The sequence below is a fragment of the Phyllopteryx taeniolatus genome, chromosome 16 (genome assembly GCF_024500385.1).
Source record: "Phyllopteryx taeniolatus isolate TA_2022b chromosome 16, UOR_Ptae_1.2, whole genome shotgun sequence".
Classification (NCBI taxonomy): Eukaryota; Metazoa; Chordata; class Actinopteri; order Syngnathiformes; family Syngnathidae; genus Phyllopteryx; species Phyllopteryx taeniolatus.
The window spans coordinates 22,305,724-22,325,482 of NC_084517.1; the positions used below are offsets into that span (position 1 = coordinate 22,305,724).

At 50.2% G+C, this 19,759-nt stretch overlaps 1 protein-coding gene across 2 annotated transcripts in view; it reads left to right on the forward strand.

Annotated features, from left to right (window-relative positions):
* Positions 1–1,808: 1,808 nt before the first annotated feature.
* The window catches only part of tex2 (testis expressed 2), a 43,759-nt gene continuing 25,808 nt past the window's right edge, over positions 1,809–19,759 (forward strand). The window contains exon 1 of one of the 2 annotated variants that reach the window (XM_061749377.1): positions 1,809–1,918. Coding sequence is in view for 1 of the 2 variants with exons in the window: in XM_061749375.1 (XP_061605359.1) it covers positions 1,905–1,918 (14 nt within the window). In the remaining variant the exon portion in view is untranslated. The remainder of the gene's footprint in view (positions 1,919–19,759) is intronic. The other variant, XM_061749375.1, reaches the window with a different exon arrangement.

Consider the following 19,759-nt stretch of genomic DNA (forward strand, 5'->3'; position numbering starts at 1 on the left):
GCCTTCACTCTGCAGCTTGCATCTAAGATCTTGATGATTATGCAAAGGCTCAAGCAGCGCAACAGCTCCAAATATATCCACGCGAACTTCCCTTCGTGGCTGACCGCTTCCTTTGCCGCCAAAGCCTTACACTGATCCATTTTGAACGGAAGACGCTCACTCAAATGTATCGAACCAATTTTCACTTATTGTCGGAAAAAACATCCGACTTTCAATGTTGAGGTGACATAATGCCGCACGGCTTCCATAAAGTGAGGTTGAGCCGCAGTTTTACGACATTCCACAAAGACAGTTCCAAGTGTCCAAGAGAGTTAATAGCTTGCTTCTCGAGCTGTTTGTTGTAACACTTTAAATCGGATAATAATGCGTTACAAAAACATGACAAAGTGCGGACACCCCAATCGTATTGATTTGTGAAAAATACGGAATTGACCCTATTTGGACAGAGGCGGTTTCCGCCCGACAACAGCGATATGACCATCGACAAAGGATATGAATCATTTTGGACGAGGAGCGTTTTGTCCCAAAAAAAAATTTAAAAATCAAATAGCTGCTTTTTTGAATACAACACAATGTCATTGAGTCTTTTTTATCACTTCCCTGCCTCATATCCAGCTAAAGGATACCCATCCAATGAGTCGTTTTGGTCTTAACTGCATTTCCGCCCCAAGATCACAGCGTTGGCGACGGCGTCATCCATAATTCAGCGTAAACACGTAACAGCTCTGCGGCCGGCCGGCCGGCGTCTGGCATGCGCACCGCCTCCCTCCTTTTTCAAGTAGCGTGGCTTTCATATTGAAAGGGCATCATGAGATTGTTCAAATACCATTTGGGGCCTCCTTTCATCAGCAAAGGTCAGCGCATACACTTGAAGGCCACCCTTTGGACTCTTCACAAGCGCTTGCTCAGCGCCGCTCCTCGAGTCAGGAGGACCTTGCGAACGCCTCTTTTGTGTCGGCGACTATTTTAAATTGACTCCTTTTTCATTTTTTTTTTTTTGGAAGAGCCGCGCACTTGGTTGAACTGCGACACATTCAGGGGAAAAAAAGAGAAACGGTGCGATTTTTAGATTTAGGAGGCATTGGAAGGTCTTTAGAGAGGATTTGGACAGGAGAGGGGGAAACCACTGCTGGTTGCTGATTGGCTCCGCAGTCTTTGCTTTGCTGCAGCAGCCCCTTTTCTTGCTGCCCTTAGTGTTCTATTGAACAAAACACTGTCTCCTAACCCAGACCTCAGTCTTAAGGGGGACGCCTAAAATTCATGGGAGGCACAATTCTTGTTACTCTGCGGACCGTAGCCTTCCCATTTTTGTTTCTGCCTTCCCATTTTTGCTCATCCTATAGCCAAGACTGTTGGCAAACACTGACGCAGTACAGTAATCATTATGTTAAACAAACGGCAAATACGAGCAGCTATAACACCAGCCCTCCTAGTTTAAAGCAATAATATACTGCACGTATGCACAAAACACTTACGAGATCATCTCTCAAAGTGAAAAAGCACCACAGCGGGTGCAGGTTAACGGCTCAACGGCCTTTTTGTTTGTTAGCGAGTCTCGTTCCCGCCGATCCAAACCGCTTCCTCTCTTTTGTGAAGACTTCCAACAATATTTCGCAGCGTGTCTGTGGGAGTTTTTTTATGGCCCTCGCTTTGTGCACCAGGGCAAAGTCTTCCCACAACTTTGGAAGCACACAATTGTCTGTCATCGATTCAAGCTCGAAGATATGCGTGTCCTATGACGTACACTTCTGTTACAGCTCTGATGTGGTTCTTTATTGATTTGTTCCTTTTTGTTTTTGCAGGATGTCTGCGTCGCAGCGGCTTCCGATTGGCGACCGGTCCAGGGTGCGGTGGGACTTTTGTCAGGTGCCGTGATCCCGATTGGGATAGACGATAGAAAACAAATGGATGGCCCGAGGTCAGTAGGATTCTTCTTTTTTGTACCGCTAACTTTTCACGGCCGTTTTTCCGCCGGGTCGATGTTGCGTCAAGACAACCGTGACGCGGATGTCGTGCCGCCGCTTTCCCGTCGTCTGAGGCAGTATCGGAGTCGGTGACAGGACGAGCACGTCTCCTGCTCGAAAGCTATGTTGTCGTCCGACATACGTCAAAGCAGAAACATGACGTGGTCACGCGTGTAATTATTTGCTTGCGGGGTGGGAAAAGCACAGGCGGATCATGCGATGCGGCCATTTTGCGCGGTCTCCGTGTTTAAGTAGGCCACTGACCGCCGATCGCGGTGTGCTATGATCCCGAAAGGGGCAAATGATCCTGCTTCCCAGTCATGGCAATCCATCCCTTAATTCCCATTTGGTTCCACACTGCGTATCCCAACCTTAGCAGGAGCGCCTTCTGGACCTTGTGCATTGTTTTGTGCTTTCTGTTTACATTCTTGCGACGCTGCTGACACGCCAGCCTCGGTGCCTCTCCATGACTGTGTGCCATCCTGCCGCCGCATGTCCGCATCCTCGCACGCTATTGTTCCCCGCCGACGCTATCCAGCATCCGCTACCTGCGGTCTGAATCAAAGGCTCCGGCTGTGAACATCAGCGAGGCGGCAACCTAAACAGGAAGCGTAAGCGGCATCGCGCGCCGGTGACTCGATTGGCTGGATCAAGGCTTTGACGTCAGCACGCGATTGTCCTTTTCCAAAAAAGGGGTTGTAGACCTTTCATAATGTTTGTATACAATAGGCTTCAGGGTACTTCTGGGTGGCAGAAAAGAGAGTGACCACCGCTGACCTGAACTGAAATGATATGAAAGACTCCGATTTACCCCCAAAAGGTTTCGGTTTCTGATTACCTTCAAAAAGAAGTCTAAATGAATCCAGTGGAGGCTAAGAGAGTAGGACAGATCGGATCGCAAGACGTAGTAGCCACTTCGAAAGGGACAGACCGGGAACCAAAGCTCAATCGACGGCTTTGTGGAAGGCGGCATCTTACAGGGATCTATAAAATGTTTGGTCATTTAGCAAAACGATGGCTAGCCCGCTTGTAGATGACTGCCTGCCATTTAAATGCTCGCAAGCAATTTACTTCCTTACTACTTACATCTTTTCAATTGACGCTTCACACGCTCAAGTGACAATGGTAGAGCAGGAGGCTCAAATCGTCCTTCAATCGCTCTGCCGTTGTCAAAAAGTTGGTTTCTACATGGTGCCAACCGAGATCGCTCTGTCTCCTGCCATCTGGAAGTACGTGGGACGTCTTTGCGACAAGGTCCGTTGTGTCTATTGAGTCGGGACCCGACGTGAACCGTAAACCCAAAAGCGGTTGCGATCGCGGCCCAGCGGAGGCTCCGGCCGAGGCCTTGCGAAAACACAGCTCCCTGTCGCTCTCAAAAGCACTCCAAACATTCCACCAAAGAGCAAGCGAGACTCCCAATTTCGGGACCCGGACGCCCTCATTTGCAACGCCGCTCAGCCTCACGGCCCGTTCCGCACAGGCGTCATCCCAGACAGCCGTGGGAGACTGCGGTCTAGCCAAAGGGGGGCCTCATCTGGAACCTGGCCAGGCGCCGCCGCGCTAGCCGTGCGACCGCGTGTCCGGTCATATGACCTGATATTCCCGCGCCTTCGGGCTCCAAGACAGACGCCGTCCGTCGAACTGGAATGGACAGGGTTGTGATTGCAGCGTTTACTGGCATCAAGGCCTCACTTTGATGGGCATTCGAGTAGCGGGAAGTCATAAAAAGATAAGATACCGTTAGAGGAGATGACTGGCGGGTCGGAACGATGCAGTCATTTTGTATTTCCCCTTAAGGAAGACGCTGGATTATGTACAGTGGAATCCTGTAACTATCTGACACTGTACAGTTCAGAATTTGGGAAAATGTTTCTTTGTCTATTTGAATAGTTCCAAAAGAGGGCATGGTCAACTAGTTAGTCTACCTAATGTCCGCCGCACACCGAGCGTTGCGACCAAAATCAACTGAATTGTCGCACTCAGTCATTGCCAACTGCCTAGCCTCTCAAAATAGCCGCACTTTCTTTTATTCTCCTCCGTTTCTTGTCTTTTGTGACCACCGCTTCTTCCTGGACAATTGCACCACGTTTTTGCGGTTGAATAAAAAATATACCAATGTGGATCCTCAAACCCCGCCACAGGATGGCAGTTCTTCCGTCGCAGCGTGCCGGTAGATGAGCGGTGTTCAATCGCTTGGTGTTCGGAGAAGAGTCGCCGACTGTAATTATTTGCCGACGGCTCACTTCAGTCGCGTTCAGCCAGTTCAAAGGTTGGCTCTGTCTGCCCACGCTCGCCTGGGTTTTCCCGGGGTACTCCGACTTCCTCCCACATCCCCAAAGCGTGACTGTTAGGTTAATTGAAGACTCTAAATTGTCTGTATGTGTAAATGCGATGATGGATGAATGAATTTTGAGTCCCCGTCCAAAGTCATCTGGAATTGGCTGCAGCTCATGCTAAACCCTGAGGAGGATGCACGCCATGGAAAATGGATGGACGGGCACTCGTTCAAAATGGGTGAAGATTTGGGCGAGCGGCGGGGTACGCCGCGGACCGGTCCAAAGACACCCAGGTCTGCCACCTGTGCGGCAAAGCGGCCCGGTGAGCAGACCGAGGTTTGATGCCAGGGGACATCAGTGAGCATCCTCCCCTGCGGCTGGAGGAAAAGCGTCCTTTTGTCCGCAGAGCGAGCGCCATTGTCCTCCCCTCGGTGTTTACGTTTGACTCGAGTGTCAGCCCACTGGCAGGATGGGCTTTGTTGCGGGCCCGCGGCGGTGACGGTGACCCGCGGCCACCTTCTCGCCGACCGTCGCCGCTGTCCCACCGCCGGCCTACATAACGACGCCCCCCACGACGCCTTTGTTTTTGCCCGCCAGACGACTCAGATGGTTGCCTCGTGTCGCTTCCCCCTCTCCTATTGTTTCCACGGCTCCTTGCGGCTCGGCGGGCAGAGTGCTCGCAGGCGATGGGAGTCTGGGCTTCGGGAATGACGAGGAAGGAGGAAAAGCGGGGCGGGGAGGGACGGGGGCTTAGGGGTACTCAGAGTGCATGTGAAGTTTTATGGCTAACCACATGTGTCTTTGGATCTTTTGCGCTTCCACGTTCTTTCCCAGGGCGAGAGGTTGCTCTCTTCCGCAGCGGGCCGTGAAGAGAAGCAGAACATGTGCTTTTTGTTTGCGCATGCCGAGATGACTGCTTGTCTTCACACTGACCCGCATCCATCCGTAATCCAAACATCTCACTGATTATCAAACAACACGGATGCTCTCGTGCTCGCCTCCGGTGAAACCGAACACGACGGATCTCGGCGGGTCGACCGCACGATCCCTCATTATCGCAAAATTCAGCAGGAGAAACTTTTGACATGACGACGATCATTCGCGGATGTGCTTCTTACGGCGATATGTCATATTTTTTTTTTGGGGGGGGGGGGGTTTCTAACATCTTAGAAGTCCAGGATCGAGTTTCTCCGCAGCCCCTCTATTGGCTGAGAGTGAGTGGGAGGATATTAGCATGATGCCTGCGGGCTCGGTGCATTTGCCACAGTGGAAGCTCGAGAACACTAAACCTGCCTTGACTCTGCGGGAAGGAAAAACACCGCACAACTTTTTTTGGGGAAGGGCCTCATTTATATGCATGTGCACTCCAAACAGGATCATGCAAAAAAAAACACCAAAAAAACACACTATGCTGGGAACACGTTATGCTGATGTTGCTTTTTTGCATCTTTGCTAAAGCACACCCACCGTCCAAAACGTCGACGGATATCCGACATGATTTACACCCGTTTTTCAAATCCGCATCCATCCATCCATTTTCCGTACCTTATCTCGCAGCTGTCATAAATAATCCTAACAATCCTCACGCGGGTCGCACGCGTGCCGGTCGCCGCCCAATCGCAGGGCACATAGAAACAAACAACCGTTCGCACTCACGTTCACATATATTATATAGATATTTTATCAGAGTGTGTGCTAACTGAATTTCCTGGTCGGTGTGCGTTCCACACGCGCAGGCCGGCAGAAGAAGCAACGGAGCAATATGAAAGTGACAAACATTTGCCAGTTTTTCCCAAGCAAGGCAGTGCAAGGTCTTAGAAAAATCGAAGCGAGGGAGGCTGTGATGCAGATGAAAAGAAAAAAAAAAAAGTCTGATGTGTAAGGAGTGTGGGGGGGGGGGGGAGTCGCTTTTGCTCGTCCTCGGCCGGCAGACAGGGCGGTCGGAGTCGGAGTAAACAAACGCACGTTTGATGTGAGAGGAGTAAACAGAAACATCAGCCCGGTCAGCAACGTGCGAGGGACAAGTTGTTCCAAACGGAGCAGGATCCTTTGCTGACCACAGTTCGGCATCTCAGGCTGCCAGTGAAGCGCGCTTGGATGCGAATGTCGGGTGGCCGGGGTGCCACCAGAGGTCATTTTTGGGTGGGACATATCGGATGTAGTCTCAGTCGCCGGAAACCTGCACACGATAGATACATCATCGGAAGTTGAACCATCAACTACGCATTCGACGTATCAAAGATGAGATTGTCAGCCTCGCGCTCGGACTGCTCCGAATGCGCATGTTGAGCTCGTTAAGGGCTCATTAACACGGAAAGTCGAGTAATCCCTCGTTTATTGCGGGGGCCGCCACCACCCCCCGCAATAATCTGCAAAGTCAAGTAGCCACCGTCGTAACTTTTTTTTTTTCCAATGTACACATATTTCCAAGCTGTCTGAAGCTCTCCAGACTTATTCATCTTGCCTACGCTCTTATTACCTCTACCTTCCGCCTACGAACACTTTCGAGACGCTTAAGCACCCTTTGAACTCTCGCGCATACAGTAATACTGTTATATAATGTTCTGTACCAATCGGCGCCGATCTGGGCTTTCGCACCAGTGGTGCTTCTTTCTTGCTCACCTCCGATACCCCAACATTGACGTCCCATGAAATTCTTCTTCCCTGTTTTTGGGTGACTTCCTGTGGCAGCTTCACAGCGCCTCTTCAGGCCTGGCGTGTGAACTACAGCCTTTCAGCGGACACACCGTTTTAACAAGGAATTGTGAATCATTTCCTCACCTGGTCACACTTGAAATCCAGACACCCAACTATTTGGAGACAAGCAAATAAAAAGTCACATTGGCACAATATGTCCAATATTGCGCTGAATTGTAATCCCGCAGGCAACATGTTTGTCTTTTTACAATGCAATAGCTCCCGGCCGGCGGAGCGTCATATGACATCCTGGCGGAGTTCTCATTGAATCACGTACGGCCTCCATTGTTGGTTTTTCTTTCTTGTTTCGCCTCGATGGTAAATTCCGACAATGTACGGCGAAGTGAGTCATTTTCAGATTCCATTCTCGCAACATCAAAACAATTCAAAGAGCACAGATTTGTTTTAGTGGCGCGATGATTGCTCCGCATTAGGATGCACAAAGTCAGCGGTTTAAACACCCTCCTTATGTCGGCCACTTACCGAGGCACGGCGGCGTGTTTATCGATCGGCGCGCATCAGAGGGCCGCTGTTAATTTGCCGGACTTTTGAACAGCGGCGAACGGGAGCACGCCGGGCGGAAGAATCGTAATGACGTGCCTTTGCCTGTTTTTGCAGCCTTGATGAAGTTCAAATTAGTCTTTTAAAAAGGCAGAATTCAAAAGCGGGAGCATGAAAAGGGGGCAGACCGAAATGTCGGCGCTGCGGTGTTAAAAGGGAGATGGGAGATGAGAGATCCCGGGGTCTGACTTTGGTGCGACTTCAAACGGCTGTGTTTAAAGCGGCGGGCCTTAATGTTGGCCTGATCGCACAACTGTCACGTCTGCGTGACCTCCCGCAGCTGGCCGCGAGGGGGGGGCGCGTTGTGTCCATGTGTGTGTTTGTGTCATTTGTTTTCTTTGCCTTTGTGCGCGTCAGCACTCTTGTGGGTCTTGATGCGATTGTCTTCGTGGCCTTTAATGTTTGTGTTTTTGATGTCGGCCAGCGTCTTTTCCTTCGCGCGTGTGAAGATCTAAGGCGCCGGGCTGTGGCCCTCGCTCCCCATGCGCACAGGCCTTTTCCCCCTCCTCTCTTTCTTGTTAAGATTCAAACGCTGATAGGCTTTGAACTGCAGCTGGAGACTCTGCAGTCATTTTGCCACTTTAGCCCCACAAAGCCAAAGTTCCTCTTTTAGCGCCCCGCCCGCCCGCACGCCCGCCCGCCCGCCCGCCGCATTATCGCCGCCGTCATTGCGCATTAACGACGTGGCACTCGAGTGATTTATTAATCAATTGGAACGTGACAGTAGATCTCCGACAGTGTCGTAATTCCGCAACATTTGTTTCCCATTGGAAAGACGATAGAGCAGCAGCGCGGCACGGTTGCGGTTAGCACATCTGCCTCGCCGTTTCGAGGTTCGACGTTCGAATTTCAAGTTCGCGTGCGCATTTGTGTGGGGGTTTTTTTCTCCACGTATTCCGGCTATATTAACGGACGGATTCCTCGACCGCGTGCGAATATTCTCATTCATCCAGGTCATTTCATTCTCAGGGCTTTGACTCGATCGCAACCGGACCGTTCTGTTTTGTCTCGGAAGACGTTTCGCCTCCCATCCGAGCGGGCTTCATCAGCTCACTAAACTGATTCAATTCATCTTTCCCGCGTCGTCTTTCATCGTTACCATACAAGGAGATAAGTATACAACGCCCTGGCCTGCTCCGTGTGTTGTTTGAAGCGTTTTAATTTGCCAGAACATGAGTGCTAATCTTATTAGCGTGTCCAAACAGGTCCCTCTGCAGCTCACTTTTAATATTACACTTGATTCACTGTATATTGACAGTACACCAACATCGCAGCAGACCCTGCGATGTGTCATAATGGCGACGACGATGCTCGGACGAAATATCGCGCGGCCCTGGTTGATATTAAATCAACTCATTTGTTATGCGGCTTGTTGGTCTCGAAGTGCGATTCTCGCTTCGGGTGCGAGGGCTCAAATCCCGGATGAGGCCTTTAATTTAGGTCGGCAGGAGCACATCTGGAACCGGAAGAACTGCAGTTGCAGACAAAAAAAGGCAACTCCTAGTCGAAGCGATCCCGGTCCCCTTCCTGCCCACTGCCGAAGTGCCCTTGAGCAAGGCGATACCCGCCAATCGTCCCCAAATGTAGCGTCGCCTTCACCGATCTTTACTTGCGTACGGACACGCGTGGGATCAGGTTCTCTTTCGACTATTCTTGTTGAGGTTTGGGGGAAATATGCTCATAATGAACATTTTGGTACAGATTGTTTGACAAATGAAACGAACAAATGAATTTAGCAAGAAACCTGATGTCGACAACTTTTTCACTTTAGCGGCCCACAAAAAAATGATGCGGTGAGCCCGATTTGTGTGGCAACATCCTCGTCAGCTTCCTGTCTATTTCCCACGATGCCATCGGGTTGCGTCTCGAGAAAGAAAGAAAGCAGCCTCCCGCTCTGGGCTGCCGACTGCCGGGAGACGCTTTTCTTCTCTCACGTTTGTTCTCATGCGTGCACACGTACGCACACACACACACACACACACACACACAGGCCTTCATGTCTTGTGCACATCAGGGAATCTTTCGGTGGATGCGCGTCCCGCCACGTGCACATCCTTCATTCGTGTTTTGAAAGGTGGGTGAGATGGGCCCAATGTGTTGGTTCCTATCAGCTGATCAAATAAAAAGTATGCGGTGGTCCTCACTGCGAGGTCGCCCGGGACGCGGCGGGGGGGGGGGGGCCAGGGAAGGGTGGGGAGATGCTCCTGCCACGCGCACCCCTGTCGCCGCTTTGAGGAGTGGCATCAAAGGTCTCGAAATGGCGTGCGTTTGTATCATTCATTGACTAAATGTTCGCAGCGCTCAATGGAATACACCGTTTGCATTTGGGTCACAAAAGAGTCCATTTTATTTCATGTATAAAAAAAGTAGCTCTCCAAAAACACGGAAGTTGGGTCGCTCGTAAGCGAGGGCACCGCTGTAATCATTTCCAAATATGTTTACCATTGTGATTGTGGTTGTGGTTTGCGGTGAGCCCGTTGAGGGACAAGCGAAGGGCAGGTGCGTCCATCCACGCCAATGTTCCGTTTTTTTTTTCTTTTGGTTTTCTTCTTCCGTGCTCCTGCGTTTATCTGCTGTCCCGTGTCGTCGTGATGAAAGTGATCAGGCGTCCTGCGCCTGCCTGATTAAAAATGCTAAAATCCCCCGTCGGGTCTTTGATGCAGGAAGCCAGCCGAGGTTAGCGAGCGCTCGCGTAATCCCCGACACTGAGGGACACCCGGCCGAGAGGCCTGACGGTCACAATCAATCATGTCCGGCACACGTCGCTAAGGTCGTTGACCCGCCCCCGTCCCCCTTAACGGCACACTCCGCTTTAATTAGCAAATGAAGCAACACCGGTGGAACCAATATGAACTGCGCTACACACCAGGGAAAGGGGGAACTCGAAAGCATCTCGGCAAGGGCTTGGACCTCGAAGGAAGGCTAGCTTACGGAACTCTTTGAAAAGGAACACAAGCAGACCTGACCTTTGCTGCTTATTCCAGTCCTGGCCAGCGATCAAGTCCCTCAGGTCCAGAGTCTGGACCGTCACCTTTTCCACCACTTGCAATGTTTGTATGTCAATGGCCAGACAGACGCGCAACGTGACCGCCGGAATGCGATGCGGCAGCTCTCCTCCACACAAGCGACGTCGCACACCACCTAAAGCATATTGCCAGAGGATGTTTGTTTCCGGCATCGACGTGCCACCTCACTCGCATTGCAGTACGTTCCGTAAACAAATTCAATCTCCACATTGTCGTGATGAATTTCAGCCAATGAGTCAACACCCAAGTGGTGTCTGGCTCCGCTCTTTGTGCGGATCACTTACTTGGCTGGCCTTTTACAACTTTGGACCGCGAGACCAAAATTGCGCCGCTCGGTGCGTACGAACGGGGATTAGGAGGCCGAGTGGACCACGTCCGCAGAACCAAAAGGAATCCCCCCGGTGACGGCGACAAGCTTTCTGCTCTGTAATGTTCTCCGGTGGTGAGCCGCTACCAAAATGTCAAGAATGCGGCAAAGGATGACTCATTTGACCAGGGGACATTTGTGTTTACACCAGTTGTTAGTTGCGCGCGGAGTCAGTCAAGTGGTAGTGTGACCGTCTAGCAATTGCGAGGTTACGCCTTTAATCCGTTCCTGTCAGTCAATTACTGCAACGGAGGAGCTACTTGGCGCCTGACACGAGTGTCCATGAGGTGTTGTTTTGTCGGGCTCGCAATAGTCTCAAATGTAAGATGATACCAATTATTTCACGCGGCCAGTAAGTGCTTGCGTTGAGTTTAGGAACAGTATCTGCACCGCAGCTGCTTTTGCTTGCATTGCTGCTAAATTGGAGCATTTAGCGGAGGAGTCAGGATTTATCGGCTTCTTACTTTCACACAGATCGTGCCAAAGCGCAACATTACCATGTGGGAAGTTGGTTTTCTTACCGCGCGATGAGTTAATCGTTAGATATGTGGAAACAGTTGGACGGCGACAATTGCTTTCGACGCAATGACGGTTTGGTAACGCACAGGACGGCCAGGAGATTCAAAGTGTGCAAATAGCAATAGTAATAGATCCGGCATTTATCCGTCTTTGCGTCAATAAGTCATTTGCTAATAATAATATTAGTAACAATACTAATAATATTGCTTTAAGTCCCGCACTTAGGTAAAAGTCAAAAGGTCCGGACTGAACTATACAAAAGTGAAAATATCTTTTTCTATCAATACAAATAGCCGTTTTGATACCTTGGTGCGACGAAAAAGGAAAGTGACCAACACAAAATGGCAAATTAGCTTATGATGGGCAAATCAACACAAACGCAACAGGGACAATTTAGAGTCTTCACTCACCTTGCTGGAATATTTTGGGAATGTGGGGAGAAGCTGGGGGAAGTACCCGTGGAAAACCGGGTACTTCCCGGATTTGCACCCGCAACCTCAGAACGGCGGTGCAATGAATGCGGACGTGTGACGCTTTCCGGTACGTGCGATACGTGTGGCCGCCAAAAAAAAACAAGGGGACGGGAATTGCTTTTCTGTTCTGTTGTTCGTGAAATGTAAATCGTCGGCGTTTGTCACCCACCCACCGCTGGGTTTTAATACAAATAAAGAAGAAGATAAGCAGCGGAAAACGCGGACTGAGTCTCTGTTGACCAAAGCTGGACGTCAAGAATGAATAGCGTACGGATCCCTTTTGTACTTATGACAACATTCAACAATGCAGAAGCAAAAGCCCCCAAGTGCCTCGTGGAGCCTTGGAGCAAAGCGGCGGAGCAAATTGAATGTTGTCTTCCTCTGTGATCCAAATGCAGATGTCATTTGAATCACAGCTCGCTGACTCTTAAAAGAGCATCTGCATGTCTGAAGCTGCTGTCTGCGCCCCGACAATGAACCCTCGCTCCTTTTTAGATCTTTCCCCCGTTCGTCGTCTGTTCTCCATCCAAAACTGAGATCAACTGGGCCTGCTCAGCATTTTTATGCACACATCACAGGGCATGTTGTTATTTTGATTTGCTTAATTGTAGCGTGCAGTGTGTGTGTGGGTGCGTCAGGATTCGAGACGTTTTTTCCTCTTCATTTATTCCCTTTTTTCTCCTCTAATCTGAAGGTCGGCGTTATTGGCAAAATATAGACAAGCGGAGGTTGTTCAATATGTCGACGTGGGAATTCCAAACCATATTTTGCGGGCGTATGGAGGTTCACGCTGTGTGCGAAGGAGCCTCGAGACTTCTCTGACAGCAAAGCGGTGACAGACGTGGAGATGATACTGCGCGTGTGTGAGGGGGTGAAAGAGCGCAGAGGATTAAGACGGGGGGGGGTTGTTTTGAAGTTTGTTTGACATTATGTTAACAAAGCTTGCCTCATCTCCAGATGGGAGGCTGGGAAAGAGTGTGCGTCTCTGTGCGCGCGTGTCTTATACAATTTGAACGGTAACTTGGCACGCGGTTGTAGAAATCCATTTTTACAATAACACTTAACTAAACGTGTCATTTCATGTGCGAAAAAGTGCCGCGCGCAGACAAAAGCAACGGCAGCAACGGCAAACGTCCGCACGCTCGCCTTTCGCGGGCTAATCCCGCGACAATCGTGCCATCGTGCCGTTTGTCGTGGAGGTGAAACATCGTCATAAATACAACCTTAGGCTGATTTCTTATTTTAACGACGTGGCCGTAATGGTCTGATTCAAAGCGTTTTCCCACCTCGACTAAGGAATGCCGGAACGCCAGCTGGTCAGGTCATCGAAACGTATTGAGGGATCCGCGTGAGGCAACCATCAAGGTTTAGCTTTGTCGGCTCGGTCGCTAGGATTACGCACCATCGTTTTTTTCCCCCTCCCCTTTCTTTCACAAAAGGGTACCAAGGATTTTGCCTGTGGCGTGTGTACAAAGAGAATTCTGTAGCTCCCGTGAAACGTGGCGGCGGCTCCGTTACGTTCAGGGGCTGCTTGACTTCATCCGCCACTGGTGGGTGTCTTCAATCTGTGCGCAGTGTTTTGTAATAAGAAGAAGAAGAAGAAGAATACATTTCTTTTAGAGAGCGCTTTTAAAGGGTACTTAAAGACACTTTACAAATCAAATAAAAAAAAAAAACTGATTTATCCATTAAAAGCACTTTGGAATAATTGGGGTTTCAGTTGGGATTTGAAAGAAGAGATGGCGAAGATGGCCCCCGACCCCCGACACCCCCCCCCCCCCCCCAGGTCCGACGCTTGGTCCGGACAGAAAACGTTTTGCAATCTTTATCTTTCAGAGTCCGCTGTCAACTTCTGAAAAAATTTATTTCCAGCCTGACTCTTGGAGAGACTTGTGAAAGCGTCCCCGCACCGATGCGGCTCATAAAGCTGTCTTTGACTTGACTTGACGGGGGGAGGGGGGGGGGGGGGCTTGTGTGATCTTTGCAGTTCGCGTATACAAAATATCGCTTTCTTGCCATCTTCTGGCATCTTGGAGCCAAGCGACTATGTCCGAGTGAGAGAAGGCGCTTCATTTCGTCAGGCCGTAGCCTTGTCTAATGGAGAAAAGACCCTTGCTGCCATCGATTTGCGTCAGGGCTTCGTCACAGGTGAGGGAATTGACGCAGGAAGTGGCTCATTCGCATAGGACAGGACTGCCCCCTCAAAACGGGCCAATTCAATCAAAGCTCAAAATAAAGGGCAAAATGTGATTTTTGAACTCTCCTTTGGTATACTTGCAATGTTCTTTTCAATGACAACATTCTTCTGCGCGGTGTGCGAAATGGCCAAGAAATGTTCACTTGACAGGGACTTTCGTCATTCCGGGTGGGACAAGGAACTGTATTTGGCAAATGTCCAAGATTATTCATGAGGAAAACAGAAGTCATGCATGATACTGTACCACCTGTGAGGTTTGATTGTGTGGAGCTTAAATCGAAATTCAGTGGAGGCTTGCTGAGGAGCAGAGTTGTTGTTTTTTTGTTCAGAATCCCCACCTGAGCGCTTTTTTTCCTCCCGCTGTCATGCTCTGCTTTTATTTGGATATTCTTAGCTTCCTCAGCCTTGAGCGCTTGGCACTCAGCTTCTGTGTGTTTGCGTGTGTGTGGCTTCACCACCACCACCACTACCATCCTCATCCTCATCCTCATCATCTTCATCCTCGGTGCTCCAAAATATACCGTTGCTCTCGCTCGAGCGATCCTTTGCGCGCGCGAGGCGGCGGGTGCGCGCCGGATCGAACGCGATTACTTCCCGATCAGTTTGGCACGAAACAACCTGTTACTTCCTGCCTCCGTCTCCTCGCTCACCTTTCCTGGTAGCGCACATCCAAAGAGGAGGCAGGAATGCTGCGAAAGGGAAACAAACGGGGAATGTCGTTTTCCCTGCAGCTATTTGGTAGGCTTGGATTACCACACACACACACACACACACACGCACACGCACGCACGCACGCACACAATAAAGTCTTTGTCGTGAATCTACCTCTTGTCTCATTTTTGCGCATTCCTGGTGGCGGAAATGTGAGACTTACACGTGCTGGAGGGTTTGGCCGCCAATAAAAGTCAACACATTCTCAAGCCCAGAAGGAAGTTTGCGTCCTGTCGTAAGAGGCCAAGCGGAAGTGCGCGTACGAGAGAAGCTGATAGCGAGCGAGGCCTCCGGCCGGGAAGAGGAGAGGACGGGGTCGCGGGTTACCAGCAAAGGCGGGGACAGCGAGAGTTCTGTTACTTGCGGCTAATACCATTCGAATCACATTTGAAAGTACTTCTCGCACGGACAAAAACCTCCTCGAGTACTGGCGAGTCACTGTTAGTTCGTTATTTGTTCAATCAGAAATAGAAAATCGGAATATACAACTTCAGACAATATCACTTGAATTCCGAATCGATTCCGAATCGATTGTAGGCTGCGATGTGGGCATTGTTAGGGTGACGCGGAGACAGCGCGTGGCACTGCCGCTCTTTTCCGTAGCTCGGATGTGAGGCCGGAGGGCGTCGCGCCTCGCACACGATTGTTTCTACGTTGGAAAATGCTGTTTTCGGGCGCCACCGTGCGACTTCCTGGCTCCGTTTGATCGGTGAAAACGTCGCTACTGGCTACGAATGAGATCACGCAAACGGTAACGCATACAAATAGAAGTAGTGAGCGGAATGTCGCTAACTTTAAAGGAGTCAAAGTAGTGTTTCTTCTTATCAAAAATAAGAATCATCATTTTATTCAAACGACTCGAGTACAATTGATCCCAAAAGTTCATTGTAACGAAATATGTAGCTTATTACTGCACACCTCAGGTTACGAGTCAGTTGCCTGCCAATCAAGTCAACATTTTGTCCATCTGTCAATCAAGAAGTGACCCAAGCGCCGTCCCCAAAACCTGAATTATCCGGAAGTGTCGGCTGTCGCGCCGCGAAATGCTGCGAAATGCCGCGCCCCCTCGCCGCATCCTGCCGGAGCTTCGGCGGCGCACTTTTCAACACGCCTCGGTTCTCGTCTGCAGGACCGTAAACATATCCTCTTCATCCTTCCCCCCCCCCCCCCCCCCCCCCCCCCCCCCCCCCACAACCGGCGTATGCAACCTACTTATACTTTTGGATCCTGCAGGATTTGAAACAAAGCAACAATGGCTTACTTTTTTTGAAGGGAGGAAGTTGTGTACTTGCACCTGAGGATAATCCCCCATGGATTGAAATGCGACTTGTCATTTTCTTTGTTGTCGTCTTTGGATATAGCCAAGTTTTGGAAAAAAATAAAACATAAATAAACAACAACTTAAGTTCTTTACTTTTGAAATGTTCCAAGTGCATACGTGGTGTGCAGCGCCCACTTTTTGCGCAGCCTTTTTCCAAACTCGAGGTCCCGGGATCAGTTTGTCAGAGTGAAATATTCTATAATAATTCTTTTTTTGTCCGCCGAGGTGGAAAATTGTCTTTGGCCCACCAACAAAGAAGACAGACAGAACTAAAATACAGTACCGTAGAATATTGTTGATTGTCAAGAAGGCACACACAGAAGTTCACGTTTGCAAATGTCGCTTTTCTATACGTCGGTCTTATGGCAGTTTTCATTTAGCGCTTGATTTTTTTTTTTGCTAAATAGTACGTACGGGCGGCACGGTGGACGACCGCTTAGCGCATCGGCCTCGCAGTTGTGAGGTTGCGGGTTTAAATCCGGCCCGGCCCGCGCCTTTCCTCGCGCATCCCAAAAACCGATTGAAGACTCTAAATTGCTCGAAGGTGTGAACGGGAGTGCCGATGGTTGTCTGTTTCAATGTGCCCTGCGATTGGCTGGCGACCGGTTCAGGGTGTACCCCGCCTCTCGCCCGCACTTAGCTGGGATGGGCGCCGGCACGCCCGCGACCCCCGTGAGCATATAAGCGGTAAGGGAAATGAATGAATGAATGAATAGTATGTACGGGCTTGTGTGGATTTTTGGTCCGTTTATGAAGTCACCAATGTTGGACACGTGCATCCATCGCAGGTGCAAACTGCAAAATTCGAACCCGGATCTCATGACTGTGAGGCAGATGTGCCAATGCGTTATTGGCACATCTGCCTCACTCCCTCCCAATTTTCTGGTTAGTTAGTTCCATTATGTTCGTTAAACAGAATGCTGTGTCAATATTTTCGATAGTAGTGTAATAAACAGCGAAACAACAAGTTATGTTTCTGCTTTATTCCTCGCGAGAAAGAGGCGAGCTCAAGCAGACAAAATGCACGGAATGCAGCTGCTGGCTCGCTTCGCCTAAACACGGAGCGACCTCGTGATCACATACGCTATTGTTTACAGTTCCGCAATGAGCCAAATGCTGCAGCGGTCTATTTTCTGAGCTTTCGGATTCATTTCCATAACACGCAGCGTTCGACGAGGTTTTCACTGACATGAACAGAAGAGGAATCTGTTGATTCAACTGCGGGCCTGTGAAGCCCTTTGAGACCCTTTTGCGATTAAGAGCTATAGAAATAAACTCGACTAAAGTGCGACCCAAGAGTCAAAGGGTAAAAGAGATCCCAAAAGTCTCAGGCCTTTTCGTGAAGTCACGTCTCCCAACTCTCCTTAACCTTTGGCGGAATACGTCTCGGGGTCAAGGAGAGACGAAACGACGCTTCCTTTGGACATCGGGGCAGGCCGGCGCTGTCGAAAATGATTCCGACTCCACGTGAGTCCGAAGAGGTCCGCTGTTTCACAAACAGGTCAGGTTTGGTACACTGGTAGACACTCAACAGAATCCAAAAAGAGAAGGTCAATCATGAAACGGGGTCAACGCAAGAATAAGGAATGCTTGAAAGTCACGACAAGTTACAAGGAACGGATGAGGAGTCACGAGACGGAATGAGACGCAAAGTTAAATACGAGCTAATCGGGGCTACCGAGGCGGACGCACGACGCAGCCCGCCCGACCGGACTGTTTCAACAATGGTGTCCGACGATCACGGTGAGACTCCGACTCAAAACGCGAGAGCTGGCGTGGCTACGCGATGTCACTGGTGGTAGCTATGTTTTTTTTCATTGTGGATGATAGAGTGACCCACGGCAGTCCCCGTGGCGCTTGTGTTTGCGCTTCCTTACTATCGTATCTTGGCCATTCAAAGGTAGTGACCTCTCACCTGCACATTCTGACTCGAGGTGTTCTGTATCCTCGGCCGAGTACGGCCGCTATGCACAAACACGCGCAGGTGCGGCCGACAATGGAGGCTTTTGTGCCGGCTTGGCGCGCTGCCGGACCGGCCGCGCTCGTATCAAGGAGCGCCATCTGGACCAGCCGAAAGCCCGGTTTACGCTTAGTATGTCCGGGTATCGTTTTTGCCGATGAGCCCGAATAAATGCTCAAGCGGCTTCGGAGCATCTCTGTGTGGACATACGCTATATGCGAAATGTGTAATGACGTCGGAACACTCACCGACACGAACGCACCCCTAACCATGTCATCCTCACCCGCAACATACTAACCGTAACCACGTGAGCCGAATCTCCCAAACCTAACAGCACAAACCTAATCCCATAAATCGAACCCTACCACCCTGATTCCCTAATCCCTTAACCCGAACCATCCCCGACCCTCATTCCGTAATCCTAACCCTCACTTCTAACACCCTTACCCTAACCACCTAACCCAAATAGCCCCCATCCCGACCCTCTCGCCGAACACATTCATACATCCTAACTAGAATGCCCTAATTGCTAGCAGCAAACGCTAACATCCCAACCTTGACCCTTTCCACTAAAACTCTCTAACCCCTGACACCCAAACACCCTAAACCTTCCCCACTAAACCTTTAAACCTAACTGTAGAAAGAAACGGGCTTCTGTTTATGCTACAGAAGACAATGATTTGAGTCTTTGGCAGTGAAATCCTTTTTCACCCCAATGTTGACTAAAATGGACGCTAACCTTCGCCAGATGCTCCTCGATCCAGAACGGAGCGCAACTAGAACGCTAACGGACGCGGCCGGAACGCATCCATTATTTTCTTCCAGTCGTCAATGATGGTGTGGAGGGACTCGCCGGACCTCCGTGCAGGCAGTGTGTGTTTGCTTGGCACGCCGCGAAAATGGATGGATGGATAAATGACTCCTAGCCAACATTTGTTTGGAGTTTGCGTGTGCATCTCCCCCACTTTGCAGTTGTGACAGCCACAGCACTACATCCGGGCTTGGCTGGCGTTTGTACGTTCTCATTTTGAGTGTTTTTTTTGGTGGGGACAGCGATATTTCCTCAAACAACTGAGTCTTTGCGGAAGAAAGGAGGGGAGAACATTCATCCAAAGACTGTCAAAACGTTTCACATCATGCGCAGATGTAATTATGCTTACGCATGTTCCGTTGACAAAGAAGAAGAAGAAAAGTCAAACTCGGCAGTCAATGGCATAATAGTCATTATGCCGCGGAGCCCGGACCGCAGCTAAGCCGCGCGTTCGACGCTTCCCAGGGCCTCGGACGTGACACGCCTCCCCGCGGCCATGACATCACCGCTCAAATGACACGCTTGTTTGGAGGCGCCCTCGATCGTCCGAGGGGATGAAAGGGAACCGACGCCATCGGATGCGTTTTGAAAGGGCAAACCTCAGGCGGCGTGACGGCGGTCGAACAGCAGCTGATGACATCCCAGAGGGCACGGAGCGTTTGGCCAAAGGACGCCCAGCAAACGGCAAACTAAAAGCAGAAGGAAGTGGGAAGTCTGAGGTCTCCCCCAGAAATAAGACTGCGAGGGCAGTCTTTTTTGTTACCGTGGAACATGCGCTGGTGGAGTTGATCATAGATGTGTTTTTCAAATGGCACTCCCTCCCCCTTCCAATGATGGCTTCCACTGGGGAAATGTTTGCTTTGCATCATGCTGCCT